The sequence below is a fragment of the Eptatretus burgeri genome, chromosome 1, assembly GCF_056783735.1.
Source record: "Eptatretus burgeri isolate ZD-2024b chromosome 1, Ebu_testis_v1, whole genome shotgun sequence".
NCBI classification, from domain to species: Eukaryota; Metazoa; Chordata; class Myxini; order Myxiniformes; family Myxinidae; genus Eptatretus; species Eptatretus burgeri.
Genome location: NC_140961.1, coordinates 2632535 through 2649594, shown reverse-complemented (window position 1 = coordinate 2649594; position 17060 = coordinate 2632535). Strand labels below are relative to the sequence as shown.

The 17060-nt window shown below is 45.9% G+C and overlaps 1 protein-coding gene across 11 annotated transcripts in view; it reads right to left on the bottom strand.

The window, feature by feature from the left end:
* The window catches only part of PLA2G4F (phospholipase A2 group IVF), a 236579-nt gene extending 220668 nt beyond the window's left edge, over positions 1-15911 (bottom strand). For 8 of the 11 annotated variants that reach the window (XR_015055403.1, XM_085870923.1, XM_085870874.1 and 5 more), the window contains exon 1: positions 15381-15534. Coding sequence is in view for 8 of the 11 variants with exons in the window: in XM_085870923.1 (XP_085727049.1) it covers positions 15381-15515 (135 nt within the window). In the remaining 3 variants the exon portion in view is untranslated. Of the gene's footprint in view, positions 1-15246; positions 15287-15380; positions 15535-15603 lie in introns of those variants that run through there. The other 3 variants (XM_085870902.1, XM_085870959.1, XM_085870938.1) reach the window with 3 other exon arrangements.
* Between the last annotated feature and the right edge of the window lie 1149 nt (positions 15912-17060).

Below are 17060 nucleotides of genomic sequence, written 5' to 3'. Positions count from 1 at the left end.
GGAGAGAAACAACGGGGTACCCTTCCCAGGTCAGATTGCAGTAGTGTGTGTCGGGGTGGTGCTGAGGTGTCGTCCACCAGACGGTGGTCTCCTTGGGTTAACCTGAGGCGGTCCCTTCGGGTGGGTGCCTGGAATGTCCTATCCCTAAGAGAGGATGATCACCTGTCTCTGTTATCATCTGAGCTCAAGCGTTTGGACATGGGGATTGCGGCTCTCTCTGAGGTTCGGAGACCGGATTGCGGCGAGATAATGGTGGGTGGTTACACCTACTATTGGTCTGGTCGCTCTGATGGTTACCATACCCAAGGAGTTGCTGTAGCTGTGTCCAATAAGCTGACCCCAATGATAATTGAGGTAACACCGGTCAACGAGCGTATTATGAGATTAAGGATTCGTCACTCCTTAGGTGTCATTTCCGTGGTCTCTGTTTATGCTCCGACTGAGGCGAGTGATCTCACCGTGAAGGATGCATTCTACGCCACACTCGAGTCTGTGGTTGATCAGTGCCCCAGACGAGATAAACTTCTAGTCTTGGGGGATTTCAATGCATCGACTGGAACTGATAGGGACGGTTATGAGGTCTGTGTTGGTCCCCATGGGTCAGGAACTATGAACCAGAATAGCACTAAGTTCCTTGACTTTGCAAGAAGTCATGGACTTAGGGTGGCTGGTTCATGGTTTCAGCGCCCACAAGCTCATCGCTGGACTTGGTATTCCAACGCTGGCGGTGTGGCAAAGGAAATTGACCATGTGCTCGTTGGTGGTCGCTAGAGGATGATCCAGAACTGCAGAGTCTACTGGAGTGTTCAATTCCTCAATACTGACCATGGTTTGTTGTCGCAACTCTGAAGTTGTAGCTTAAATCCAGAAGAATGGTAGCATCCCAGCCAAGGTGGGATGTTGGCAAGCTCAAGGATGAGAGGGTAGCTGAGGAGTTTGCGAACAGGCTTAGTGGAGATTTGTAGGGTCTGGGTGCTTTGGGAGGTCCTGAAGAGTTGTGGAGTGCCTTCAAGACCACCATCCGTAATGTTGCCGGTGGATGTCATGGAACTCACCGGAGGGCGAAGAAGAATTATGTCCCTCAAGAGACACTGGATAGCATTGACCAGTCGCAGAGCCAGGCTGACTGTCAGAGCTGAGCTGTTTAGGGAGCTGAGGCGTAAAATTGTGAATTGCAAGGAATTGGTGAGGGGGTCGAGCATCACTTGTGGTCAAGTGATTCTCATCCTGCTTACAGGGGAATTTGCGCATTGTGTTCCTCCAAGCACGTCAATTTGTGTACTGCAGTTAGAGCAGAGGGTGGTGGGCTCTTGGCAGAGGAGACCGAACTGAAGGCCTGCTGGGAACACATGCATCATCCCAACTGACTGAAAGAGGGGCCTTGTCGTCCCTCTCTGGAAAGGGAAGGGTGATCACCAAGACTGCAACAACTACCGAGAGGTGATGCTGCTCTCAGTGCCGGGCAAGGTCTTTGCTCAGATAATTATTGTTAGGGTTCGCCACCATCTGTTTGAGCACCAGCGTCCAGAGCAGTCAGGTTTTACACAAAAGATGTCAATGACTGACCGTATCATTGGTCTTTGGGTCCTCACTGAACGCAGACAAGAGTTTCAGCAGGGGGCTACTTGCAGCCTATGTTGATCTCTGTAAAGCATTTGATTCATTGAATCAGGAGCCAATCGTAATCAATTTCAACAGTGGCCACAGCCGTAAAATCCCATTAAATATAAACTACCATCTAAAATCCCCCCCCCCCAGTCGAGGGGCCTTGCCACCTAGCCTATAACCTTCCCGGGGCCCGTCCCAACAATTTTTGTTGCAGAGGTGTTTTTTGTTTCCCGTCACCAACCCCTTCGACTATGACTGCCGTGGCCCAATAGGGAACTGATACTGGGATCGCGTCAGACCTCAGTACAGAAGATTAAATTCATTCAAAAAGAACCCGGGCAACGCCGGGTGTATATATATATATATATATATATATATATATATATATATATATATATATATATATATATATATATATATATATATATATATATATATATATATATATATATATATATATATATATATATATATATATATATATATATATATATATATATATACATATATACATATATACATACATACATATCTTCTTCTTCTTTCGGCTGCTCCCTTTCGGGGTCGCCACAGCGGATCATCCGTATGATCCGCATAGTGATTTGGTACATGTTTTACGTCGGATGACCTTCCTGACGCAGTGTATATATACATATATATACATATATATATATATATATATATATATATATATATATATATATATATATATATATATATATATATACCAACATGGGGTATATATATACCAACATGGGGTATATATACATCAGACAACATATATATATATATATATACCAGCGGGACGTGCTTACATATCGTGTAAGCATACGAACCATGCTTCCCCATTGTCTCAGGATGTTGACCTGCATTTGATTTTTCATTTATTTATTTTCTTCTTCGTTTTTTTCATTTGTTTATATTTTCATTTACAGATGCTTTCCAATGGTTCTGTGATATTTTTCCTCGTGTATCAGCTTTGATGTCTGTCAGCACACAAAGTTACTGTGCTTCCCCATTGTCTTGGGTCACTCACCTGCGTTATTTTTCATTCATTTATATTTCCATTTATGGATGTTGTCTGATGATTCTGTGATTTTTTTCCAGTGTATCGGCTTCGATGTCCATCGGCACAAAAAATTTCAGCCTTCTACGTCACCTGGAAGGTACCAATCTTTAATATCAGTCAGTGAGTCAATGCGTGAGTCAGTCAGTCAGCGAGTCAGTCAGTCAGTCGTGAGAAAGAGATTTATGTATTACATTTATTTATTTATTTATTTTTGTAACCACTCACTGACTTGCACACTCAGTGAAGGAAATTCTTAGTACTTTCTCGGTGCACTTGAAAGGTGACATTTTGCATACTGATGCAACTCAAAGCCAATATACCAGGTTAAAAAAAAAATCACAAAACTGTCCATAACCGTCCGTTAATGAAAATATACGGAGACAAAAGTCGGACTGTAGAGCCTCACTCTTGCTCACAGAAAGGGGGGGGGGGGGTCGCATGACCAAAAACGATGGCATGTCATGTGATCTTACACAGACACGATCACTGTCCAAGGGAGCTGGTGTTTCTCGGTTTTATGGCGGTGCGATTAGAGAAGTGTCTGTGGATTTTTGTTGTTTATGGAAGTTGTACAGAGGTAGAAAGTCATAAACATCTTTCTTTCTTCTCTTGTCTTGTGTGTTGTATTTTGTGTGGCAAATAAATGGAAGGATTTATGAAATAAAAGGTCATTAATTGCAAATGATGGGTCTAAATGGTCTACATGACAAAGGTCTGAAAAGGTGTGGAAGTCAAAAGATCTGAAAAGGTCTAAAGGGGTCTCAAGGGTCAAATGTGTCTCAGGGGTGTAAAGGTCTAAATGGTCTAAGTGGCTCAAATGGTATATAGGGATCTATAATGGTCTATAAAGGACTCAAGGGGTCTATATATCAAAAGGACATTTTCCAATAGTCGTTGGGGTCGAAAGAGGTCTAATGGGTATAAACGATGTAAATTTCTTCAGAAGTCTAAGAGGCTCAAGGGTCAAAAAGGGTCTTTTAGGTTCTAAAAGGTCTGAAGGGATCTAAAGTGTCCAAATGGATCTAAAGGGTCGAGGGGTCTCAGCAGTCTAAAGGGTCAAGGGAACTAAGTGGTCTAAAGGGTATGATTCAACAGTAGAGTAGTTACAGATCGAAAGAGTCTAACAGGGTCTATAAGGTCTAAGAGATTTTAAGTGTCAAAAGGTTCTGAAGGGTCTAAGGGGTCTTAAAAGGTTTAAAACAGTCTTAAGGAGTCTATAAGGTCTAAAGTATTTAAATCAGGTCAATGGGTCAAAAGGGTCAGGGTATCCGAGCGGTCTAAAAGGTGTAAAGGTCGAAAAGGTCTCAGGTAGGGTCCGGTGATATATCGATATACTGGTATTTCAATTATGAACATACCGGTATAGCGGAACAAAAAAAAAAAAAAAAAAAAAAAAAAAAAAAACATACCGGTATATGACCAACAAATCGAAGAAAGGTGTTTCCAGTCTTTAAATACCACACATGATTAAAAGGCTTTGATGCACTTGACTAAACATGGAACAAGAACAATAAAAGGTATGACATCAAGACATAGCAGGAAGTAAGTCTCGTAGTTTTTCACTTTTGAACCTCAGCATCTGAGCTCATCAGTTCTGTATAAGCAATCGTGTTTCTCTTTGCCCTCGTGGATAGTTTAAAGCAATTGCCAATTGGTTATTTATATGAATTGGGTGTGCTTTAGAAAGCCTGTGCAAAGTCAGTGATCTGCGATAGCGATACCGGTATGAACATACTGACACGGTGTTCTGGGATAACAATACCGGTATGGACATACTGACACGGTGTTCTGGGATAACAATACCGGTATGGACATACTGACACGGTGTTCTGGGATAGCAATACCGGTATGAACATACTGACAATGTGTTCTGGGATAACAATACCGGTATGGACATACTGACACGGTGTTCTGCGATAGCGATACCGGTATGAACATACTGACACGGTGTTCTGGGATAGCAATACCGGTATGGACATACTGACACGGTGTTCTGGGATAACAATACCGGTATGGACATACTGACACGGTGTTCTGGGATAGCAATACCGGTATGAACATACTGACATGGTGTTCTGGGATAACAATACCGGTTTGAACATACTGACACGGTGTTCTGGGATAGCAATACCGGTATGAACATACTGACAATGTGTTCTGGGATAACAATACCGGTATGGACATACTGACACGGTGTTCTGAGATAGCGATACCGGTATGAACATACTGACACGGTGTTCTGGGATAGCAATACCGGTATGAACATACTGACAATGTGTTCTGGGATAACAATACCGGTATGGACATACTGACACGGTGTTCTGCGATAGCGATACCGGTATGAACATACTGACACGGTGTTCTGGGATAACAATACCGGTATGGACATACTGACACGGTGTTCTGGGATAGCAATACCGGTATGAACATACTGACATGGTGTTCTGGGATAACAATACCGGTTTGAACATACTGACACGGTGTTCTGGGATAGCAATACCGGTATGAACATACTGACATGGTGTTCTGGGATAGCGATACTGATATGAACATACTGACATGGTGTTCTGGGATAGCGATACCGGTATGAACATACTGACATGGTGTTCTGGGATAGCGATACCGGTATGAACTTACTGACACGGTGTTCTGGGATAACAATACCGGTATGAACATACTGACACGGTGTTCTGGGATAGCAATACCAGGGTGGGAAAGTGAAGTGATACTGGTATGAACATACTGACACAGTGTTCTTGGATAGCGATACCGGTATGAACATACTGACACAGTGTTCTTGGATAGCGATACCGGTATGAACATACTGACACGGTGTTCTTGGATAGCGATACCGGTATGAACATACTGACACGGTGTTCTTGGATAGCGATACCGGTATGAACATACTGACACAGTGTTCTTGGATAGCGATACCGGTATGAACATACTGACACGGTGTTCTTGGATAGCGATACCGGTATGAACATACTGACACGGTGTTCTTGGATAGCGATACTGGTATGAACATACTGACACGGTGTTCTTGGATAGCGATACCGGTATGAACATACTGACACGGTGTTCTGGGATAGCGATACCGGTATGGACATACTGACACGGTGTTCTTGGATAGCGATACCGGTATGAACATACTGACACGGTGTTCTGCGATAGCGATACCGGTATGAACATACTGACACGGTGTTCTGGGATAGCCATACCAGTGTAGGGAAGCGAAGTGATACTGGTATGAACATACTGACACGGTGTTCTGCGATAGCGATACCGGTATGAACATACTGACATGGTGTTCTGGGATAGCGATACCGGTATGAACATACTGACACGGTGTTCTGGGATAGCGATACCGGTATGAACATACTGACACGGTGTTCTGCGATAGCGATACCGGTATGAACATACTGACATGGTGTTCTGGGATAGCGATACCGGTATGAACATACTGACACGGTGTTCTGTGATAGCAATACCAGTGTGGGAAAGTGAAGTGATACTGGTATGAACATACTGACACAGTGTTCTTGGATAGCGATACCGGTATGAACATACTGACACGGTGTTCTGGGATAGCGATACCGGTATGAACATACTGACACGGTGTTCTGGGATAGCGATACCGGTATGAACATACTGACACGGTGTTCTGGGATAGCGATACCGGTATGAACATACTGACTCGGTGTTCTGCGATAGCCATACCAGTGTAGGGAAGCGAAGTGATACTGGTATGAACATACTGACACAGTGTTCTTGGATAGCGATACCGGTATGAACATACTGACACAGTGTTCTTGGATAGCGATACCGGTATGAACATACTGACACGGTGTTCTGCGATAGCGATACCGGTATGAACATACTGACATGGTGTTCTGGGATAGCGATACCGGTATGAACATACTGACACGGTGTTCTGTGATAGCAATACCAGTGTGGGAAAGTGAAGTGATACTGGTATGAACATACTGACACAGTGTTCTTGGATAGCGATACCGGTATGAACATACTGACACGGTGTTCTGGGATAGCGATACCGGTATGAACATACTGACTCGGTGTTCTGCGATAGCCATACCAGTGTAGGGAAGCGAAGTGATACTGGTATGAACATACTGACACAGTGTTCTTGGATAGCGATACCGGTATGAACATACTGACACGGTGTTCTGGGATAGCGATACCGGTATGAACATACTGACTCGGTGTTCTGCGATAGCCATACCAGTGTAGGGAAGCGAAGTGATACTGGTATGAACATACTGACACAGTGTTCTTGGATAGCGATACCGGTATGAACATACTGACACGGTGTTCTGGGATAGCGATACCGGTATGAACATACTGACTCGGTGTTCTGCGATAGCCATACCAGTGTAGGGAAGCGAAGTGATACTGGTATGAACATACTGACACAGTGTTCTTGGATAGCGATACCGGTATGAACATACTGACACGGTGTTCTGAGATAGCGATACCGGTATGAACATACTGACTCGGTGTTCTGCGATAGCCATACCAGTGTAGGGAAGCGAAGTGATACTGGTATGAACATACTGACACAGTGTTCTTGGATAGCGATACCGGTATGAACATACTGACACGGTGTTCTGAGATAGCGATACCGGTATGAACATACTGACTCGGTGTTCTGCGATAGCGATACCGGTATGAACATACTGACTCGGTGTTCTGCGATAGCCATACCAGTGTAGGGAAGCGAAGTGATACTGGTATGAACATACTGACACAGTGTTCTTGGATAGCGATACCGGTATGAACATACTGACACGGTGTTCTGAGATAGCGATACCGGTATGAACATACTGACACGGTGTTCTGCGATAGCCATACCAGTGTAGGGAAGCGAAGTGATACTGGTATGAACATACTGACACGGTGTTCCGTGATAGCCATACCAGTGTAGGGAAGCGAAGTGATACTGGTATGAACATACTGACACGGTGTTCCGTGATAGCCATACCAGTGTAGGGAAGCGAAGTGATACTGGTATGAACATACTGACACGGTGTTCCGTGATAGCCATACCGGTATGGCGATAGCGATGGATCCCGACCTATGCCAATTGCAAAACACTGATCTCGTGTTAAAACAAAATAATTTTTAATACAAGTTCAAGTTGGAAGTGAAATAACCGTTCTCATCATGGTGGGGGGGGAGGCAGGGTGGGGGGCAGGGGGGAGGCCCGTGTGGGAATACTCTAAAAATTACTGTGTGTCAATGATGTGTACGTCACATATATGAATATGTAATTGACCATTGCACCATTGCTTATTTTGGAACCTGTGCGAAAAATCGAAATTTATTGATTTATTAAAATCCATATTATAAAAGGAGCCATGTTTGTCTGTCCGTCTGTTTGACGTGTTATAACTTGAGAATGGATTAACGGATTTCAATAGATCCAACTACAGTGGATTCCAGGGAACTCCCAGGAAGGTTTGTGATTAAAAAAAAATTAAAAATATATATATTTATGGGTACATAAGCACACGTGGGGAAACTGAAAACGCCAACTTGCGACGCTGGTTAATAGTTATCCCCGCACTCCGAGGAATCCCTTTTCTTCTTGCCCAATTGATTCACCATCAAAGAAAAGATTGGTATTTCCATCAGCGAAACAACGGGTCATATATTCTAGTAATACCTATATACCAGTATATACTGGTATGACCCCACCGGTATATCGATTTGGAAAAAAATTGATACCGCCAGAGCCAAGTCTCAGGGGGTATAAAGGGTTTTAAAAGGCCCAAAGGGACGAAGAGGTCAAAAGGGTATGTTCCAATAGCCTGTAATTAATAGAGATAGTCAAGGTCCAACAATAAGAACTTCATACACATACTTGTGATGTAACCAAGTCTAAATGTAAAATATATATTTATATTCCACCCATGTCTTTTATTTTTTCAATTATATACAATGTCAAGACTCATCTAAGAGCTAACACAGAACGTATAACAAGGGGAGCAGGAGACTAGGAAAAAAAAGTGTGGAACAGAGATATGAGGAGATCTGTGGAAGGGAGAAGGATGGGGTGGGATACACAGGGTAAACAACATGGGCACGACAGGGACTTTCAGGAAGGAAATCAGGGAATTTGAAGGAGGTGGGTTTGGGGTGGATTAACGGGGTTAGAAAAGATCGAGGATTTGGATGGGGGGCGATAAGAGATGGCGGAGAACAGCTGTTTTGAAGACCTGGAGGGAAGAGTGGGATTGAGGAGATTGTGGGAGTTTGTTCCAAAGGTGGGGAAAAAGAGTGAAAGAGTGAAGGTGAGCAATCATTCTTGTGAGTCATGTGATTATTGGGTGCGTGACGACGAATTGATTCGATTTTGGTGAAGATCTGAATCCGGATACGATAATTATTTAATTTTTAAAGTGATTCTTCACCATTGAGAGATTGGCCCAAAAATTATATTTCAAACATGTATTGAGCCCGATTGCGTAGCGGAGGTATGCACTCTACCGAGTGCCCTTCTCGTTGCTTGATATTTTCATTCTGCTTGTATGAACTAATATTCTTTATGTACGATTTTGTTCATTCTATAATAAAACAGCATTCTTTGGGAAAGTTGTCATCACGTTCATGTTCATACGCCCATCGGCGTGGTGCAGGTCACCAAGCCCCTGTACAGGAGGGTTACAAAACGTCAACTGTTCAGCCTGGCAGAAGGATGCACTCCACCGAGTGCCATTCTAGTTTTTTTTTTTATGCATGGTCAAGGCTCATGGAAGAGCAAGAACACATAACAGATCAGGACACAACATAACAAAGGGAACGTGTGTGTGTGTGTGTGTGTGTGTGTGTGTGTGTGTGTGTGTGTGTGTGTGTGTGTGTGTGTGTGTGTGTGTGTGTGTGTGTGTGTGTGTGTGTGTGTGTGTGTGTGTGTGTGTGTGCGCGCGCGCGCAAGGCCTTTTTCCAATTAAGGCTTAAATGGCACCTTGGGCATAATTGTCACAGGTTCTGTCAAGCTCCATCATGTCGTGTAACTACAACACAATGGTTATACTCAGAGAATGGTAATGTCTTCCGATGAACAGCTTTATTTCTTGTGAGTGTTGGAAAACCAAGCTGTTATCTTGAACATCCCAGAACGTGCAGGACCATACCTATTTGGGACATAGGTACGGTGATGTCATGCAGGGAAGGAGTTGGGCAGAGAGGGATCAAGGGGAGGCTGGTGGGACTGAACTCTTGCAATAATCTGAAGTGAGCTAACACGTTTGTGATGGCTTTCTGGAAGTAGGCATCTAAACGAGTAGGATTTCCTGAATTGTATTCTCTGATAGTTTCAAACCTTCTGTGGAGAATTATTTTTGAGAAGAAAACAGCTTTTGTGATCTTGCCACCTTGGAGTCGTCTCCCACCGAACACCCGGAATTGGGGTCCTGACTCTCGGACAACTCCGAAAGGTCACGGGTCACTTAGAGGACCGTGGTCGCAAATATTTTGACGGCGTGAGGTGGGGTCCACTTGTCTACTTCCAATTTGCCTAAGTACTCACGTCGTCCAACTACCGGGGAAAACCACACCCTCGACCGACTTTGTCCGAATTGAGTCGCTATCACCGATTCAGATCCGGCATAACCGAGCGCAAGTTACAAAAGCTGCGCCGGACAAAATGAACAATACACGGCACGAACGGCCCTACCAATTCGCAACACGCACCATGCGAAGCCAATGGAGGAAAGCACAGAAAACGAGCTGGTACATTTAACAACAATAATCGGGAAGGGGGACACATAGAGCAGAGTTAAACCGACTAAAAGCAATGCAGGTATGTACAAGGCACTTAAACAATTCTACTTACAGGACAGCAACACACACACACACACACACACACACACACACACACACACACACACACACACACACACACACACACACACACACACACACACACGCAATAAATGGACCTCATGGGTCTATTTTCAGTAGAGCCCGGTACCTCCCCGCCTCGTGCGGTTTCATCGGACCCCCACTTGTGGAGCTCGGAGTCCGTGGATGGGAACGGGGATCCCAGCTCAAGAGCTTCAACGCAAAACACCATGGTGGGAATCGAATCCACGACCCAGACCAAGCCGCACTCGCCACCAAGACCGCAGACCGCAATCGCCACGATCACCGACTGCCGAATACTGGTCCAGACCGCGTCGCAATCGCCACGATCACTGACTGCTGGTCCAGACAACCACAGACTGCGCCGTAATCGCCACGATCCTGCAGAACGCAATCGCCATGATCACCGACTGCCGAACGCTGGTCCAGACCACCGCAGACGGCGCCGCAATCGCCACGATCACCGACTGCTGGTCCAGACAACCACAGACCGCGCTGCAATCGCCACAATCCTGCAGAACGCAATCGCCACGATCACCGACTCCCGAACGCTGGTCCAGACAACCACAGACCGCACCGCAATCGCCATGATCTAAGACTGCCGAAGGCTGGTCCAGACAACCACACTCCACGCCGCAATCGCCATGATCACCAACTGCCGAACGCTGGTCCCGACAACCACACTCTGCGCCACAATCGCCACGATCACAGACTCCCGAATGCTGGTCCAGACAGCCACACTCATCCTCTTGAGGAGGGAGGGGCATCTTCTCCCCACCACTCGCCTCCTGATTAGACGGTGGGTTGTCAGACGACTCGTGGCGGCCTCCTGATTGGCTGCGGCGCGTGTGTGGTGCTCGCTCTCCACTCATTGGCTGCAGGAAATGCTCTCTGCTCCTCCTCGGAGCGGAGCTTCGACCCGAGGAGACGAAGGCTCCGCGCACGTCCTCAGCCAAAAACACGTGCGTAATGGTGACCGGGTCGAGTGCAGGACGGCGCGCTGTTGTTGTCGTTGTTGTAGTTAAGGATGTAAAAGATGTAATAAACCTGACTAAAAATAATTCGGTGCACACATGTAATTCCCATTAGACAAAGGGGGGATTCTAACTGTAAACACATACTTATCGAAATAACTAAGCTGAGGGACTCTGGCTGTTTGTGTGTACAAGGTTTCCAAATTCGTAACAATATCACACTTTTGGCCTTCTCTCTCAATGGTGAAGAATCATTTTAAAAACTAGAAGGGCACTCGGTAGAGTGCACACCTCCACCATGTAATGTCTGATCCACGAAAACATATCGGGCACAATACATGTTTGAAACATCATGCTATACAGTACTATATCGATTTAGCCCTATCTCTCGATGGTAAAGAATCACTTTTAAAATTCTAGTAGTCGGAGTCGGATCCAGATCTTCACCAAAATCTAAACAGTTCGTCCTTGTCACACACCAAACCTGTCCACAAAATGTCGTCCAGATCCGTGCACAACTTTTGAGATATCCTGCACACAAACAGATAAAGAGACAGACAAGCCGGCAGGCGACGAGGGATTCGCTAGGATCGAAGCGCTGGATACGATGCTTTTCATTCTGACCGATCCACCGACGAAGATTCATTGCCAAGACGTATTGGTTCACATACAATTGTTCCTCTGCCTGGCAAGATTTTTCCTATTGCGTATTTTGCCAACTGACACTCCTCATAAAAAATGACGGAAAATAGACACCCTATTTTTGAAGGACTACCATTTGAAAAATAATCGGTTTGCTGGTTTGTGCTGTGGAGCCTCGCGTTGCAGACACACACACACACACACACACACACACACACACACACACACACACACACACACACACACACACACACACACACACACACACGGAAAACCCGATAAACTTCTCTCAATGCTCTTGTTTGACCACACCTCCTGAGCCACACAATATTTTTCATAAGCCATGCCCATTTTCCATAAGCCACGCCTACTTTCCTACAACACGCCCATTTTCCATAAGCCACGCCTACTTTCCTACAACACGCCCACTTTCCTACGCCACTCCGACCTTTCTACACCACTCCCACTTTTCATCAACCATATCCACTTTCCCGAAGCTCCGCCCACTTTCCTAAACCCCTCATAAAAAATGACGGTAAATAGACACCCGATTTTTGAAGGACTACCATTTGAAAAATAAAACCTCAATCAAAAATCGGCTCAAGTAAAATTTTCTAAATATCTCGAAGTGTTTAATTCTGAAGTCTCGCTTCTCTACATTCAAAACTGAAGGACAAGTATTTAAAATACTGAACGTGGTTTTTCGGCCGCTGTACAGCAACAGGTGGTTGCCTTGGCAACGAAATTCAAACGCGCACATTCCCAACAAATACTGCACATGTTGGCAAAGTTTCATCAAAATCGGTTCGCTGGTTTGTGCTGTGGAGCCTCACATTGCACACACACACATACACACACAGACAGACAGACGGAAAACCCGACAATAAGAGATATCTAGCATATATAGCGAATCCAATAATTGGAGGTGGTGTGTGGGTGGGGAATCGTTTTCGGTAAATAAATAAATAAATAATCTGTTTGTTGGTTTGTGCTGCAGAGCCTCGCGTTGCAGACACACACACACACACACACACACACACACACACACACACACACACACACACACGGAAAACCCAATAAACTTCTCTCAATACTCTTGTTTGACCACACCTCCTGAGCCACACAATATTTTTCATAAGCCACGCCCACTTTCCTACACCACTCCCACTTTCCTACACCACTCCCACTTTTCATCAACCACATCCACTTTCCCGAAGCTCCGCCCACAATCCGAAGCCCCTCATAAAAATGACGGTAAATAGACACCCGATTTTTGAAGGACTACCATTTGAAAAATAAACCTCAATCAAAAATCGGCTCAAGTAAAATTTTCTAAATATCTCGAAGTGTTTAATTCTGAAGTCTCGCTTCTCTACATTGAAAACTGAAGGACAAGTATTTAAAATACTGCACGTGGTTTTTCGGCTGCTGCACAGCAACGGGTGGTTGCTAGGCAACGAAATTCAAACGCACACATTCCCAACAAATACTGCACATGTTGGCAAAGTTTCATCGAAATCGGTTCGCTGGTTTGTGCTGCGGAGCCTCGCGTTGCGCGCGCGAGCGCACACACACACACACACACACACACACACACACACACACACACACACACACACACACACACACACACACACACACACACACACACACACACACACACACACACACACACACACACACACACACACACAGACGGAAAACCCGATAATAAGGGATATCTAGCATATATAGCGAATCCAACAAACAGACAGAAAGGGGTGAAAACATAACCACCTTCCCCTTCAGTGGCAGAGGTAATTAAATAATTATTGTATCCAGATCTGGATTCGCATCTACACCGAAATCAAACCAATTGATCCGTGTCACACACCCAACGTGTCCACCAAGTTACGTCCAAATCCGTCCACAACTTTTTGAGATATCGTGCTATATATCAGTTTAGCCCTATCACTCAATAGTGAAGAATCACTGAAAACATTATCAGATCCTGATCCGGATTCGGATCTTCACCAAAATTGAAGCAATTCTTCCTTGTCAGACACTTAACCTGCCCACCAAGTTTCGTCCGAATCCGAATCCGTCCTTCACCTTTGGTGGTGGAGGTAAATGTAGACACTGAAGCTGTTGCTACTGTGAGACTGACTGCAACCATTGCATGGGAATCTGATTCGGACCTTTGAACTCTTGGTGATCTTGATCTGGTGAAAGTTCTCAATTCGCCGCTTTGTTAGTTTTTATATATTTAAATATACACCATGCTTGCATGAAGTAACATAACTGGGCAGGGAAGATTCCCAGAACACACAACTGGGATATACACACATGCTGGGAACAACAGAGTGTTTAAAGGAACATGATCAACTCAGTTGGTACTTCTGTCCAAGTTGTGCTTGGATCACAATCCGAACTAAAATTCATTCACAGACTGGTGTGTGTGTGTGTGCGTGTGCGTGTGCGTGTGCGTGTGCGTGTGTGTGTGTGTGTGTGTGTGTGTGTGTGTGTGTGTGTGTGTGTGCGTGTGCGTGTGCGTGTGCGTGTGCGTGTGCGTGTGCGTGTGCGTGCGTGCATGCGTTGCGCTATTCCTCCAGTTCTGGACCGATTCCATCCAGACTTGCTACATAGGATCAGCATGACCCCAATTAATGTTTCTGGGTGGTGTTTTTATGTTTGCCCGTGGTCGTGGAGGTGAGAGGGAGGAAATTTCTCGATGTAAATGTGTGTCGTGTCGCGCCCCCACCAGGTGAGCGAAGGTATTACAAGTCTCCCCCATTTACAGGACAGTTTTCCCGCCCGCACGTTTTCCAGTGCTGTGAGGTGTTTTGAATTATAAACAGTGGGGATGTTTTTGCTTCATGCACGGAAAACGGATTATTTGATTTTTTTTTAAATGTCTATACAGAGATGTTAGTTGCCTATACACCGCCCAAATAAAGGTATTCGTCAGAAGAACGTGTTGCATGCTTGTAACAAGACCGCCCATCGGGCGGGTACTCTCGTCGTCCATACAAACCAACATTTTAAATTCAAACCGAGCGTCAAACGGCATTTGTGAAGAGTCCATCAAACCTGAGGTAACGATTGTTCACTTCATTAAAAGGAAAAAAACAACTGCGGACTGGTCCTGTACACACGAGGAACATCATCAATTCAAAGTCATTAAAGTCAAATTACCGAACCGAACCGAACCGACTCGAACCTACAGCTCGACTGTGCTGTTTGTAGTCACGTGGACGGACAACGTCACGGTGCACCTGGAGCAAGGACAAAGGTGTTTTCAAAGATACCACGTGATCAATTGGGAATAACCAAGGGTGAAGTTCGTGTACTCGAACCATTGTTATAAAATCCGTTTATAAACACACACACCCACCACACCACACACACACACACACCACACAAACACACAGGGCAGGTAACCCTCACCGTGAGTGGTCGATCCTGAGCGGTGTTTCGTGGCTCCGGGGTGACCAGGGTCACGGCCGCGAGCGCGGGGGCGAGGCGAGGCCCGAGTAACGTGGACCACATGACCCGGGGGTGTCTAGCTGGGGTCGTGTTTCGGAAAGTTCACCCCAAGTCGACGTCTGACTTCCCACTGACTCGCACAATGTTACCTTGATAATTAGTAATAAACCTCCATCAAGTTGGACACCTTCCCACCCCCTCGGCCCCTCACGGAAAACAAGCCTCACCCTCCCCGTTGCTTCACAATCCCAAAATGTTCTGTCTGACGCAGCGAGCGAGCGCTTACCAAGCAGGGAGCGAGCGCTTACCAAGCAGCGAGCGAGCGCTTACCAAGCAGGGAGCGAGCGCTTACCAAGCAGGGAGCGAGCGCTTACCAAGCAGGGAGCGAGCGCTTACCAAGTAGGGAGCGAGCGCTTACCAAGTAGGGAGCGAGCGCTTCCCAAGCAGGGAGCGAGCGCTTACCAAGCAGGGAGCGAGCGCTTACCAAGCAGGGAGCGAGCGCTTACCAAGCAGGGAGCGAGCGCTTACCAAGTAGGGAGCGAGCGCTTACCAAGCAGGGAGCGAGCGCTTACCAAGCAGTGAGCGAGCGCTTACCAAGCAGGGAGCGAGCGCTTACCAAGCAGGGAGCGAGCTTCTTCGAAACTGCTGATGGTATTGTGACTAAACTTGGCTCAAATGATATTTGGTATTTGTTGACGTCCTCCTTGGTGTCATGATTCAACGAGGTGAGCGATCAGGGGTATTATCTGTATTATTATTATTATTTTTTTTAATGGAAGAGCTCATGCACTAATCAGTGGAGGACGGACAAGGACACAAAACGAACACGAGAGAAAGAGAGAAAGTGAGAAAGTAAACACCAACAGCAGAGTTGAAGGTCAAGGGCGGAGGTGAACAAACAATGGGTGTGGGGAGGAATGGGGGTAGGAATCAACAAGATGGACACACAAGGAAACTCACAGGAGGGGAAAACTGGATGTTTGGAAGAACAATGGCTTGGGGTGGGGAGTGGGGGTTGGCAATGGTACAAAACATCATGGTCTTGATACATGGTTATATCGCACGCACGCACGCACGCACACCAATACACGTTCGTGTCTTGTGTCGGGACAACCAGTACCTAATTTATGTGGTGGAGGCCCCCGGGGGCACACATGGGTGGTGGAGGCCCCCGGGGGGAACACATGGGTGGTGGAGGCCCCAGGACGCACACATGGGTGGTGGAGGCCCCTGGAGGCACACATGGGTGGTGGAGGCCCCGGGGGCACACATGGGTGGTGGAAGCCCCTGGAGGCACACATGGGTGGTGGAGGCCCCGGGGGGAACACGTGGGTGGTGGAGGTGCTTTCCCCCATGAACGATAAAGTAAAGCAGTACTTTTCAACCTTTTTCACTGATGGCACCCTAAACTCTTATCT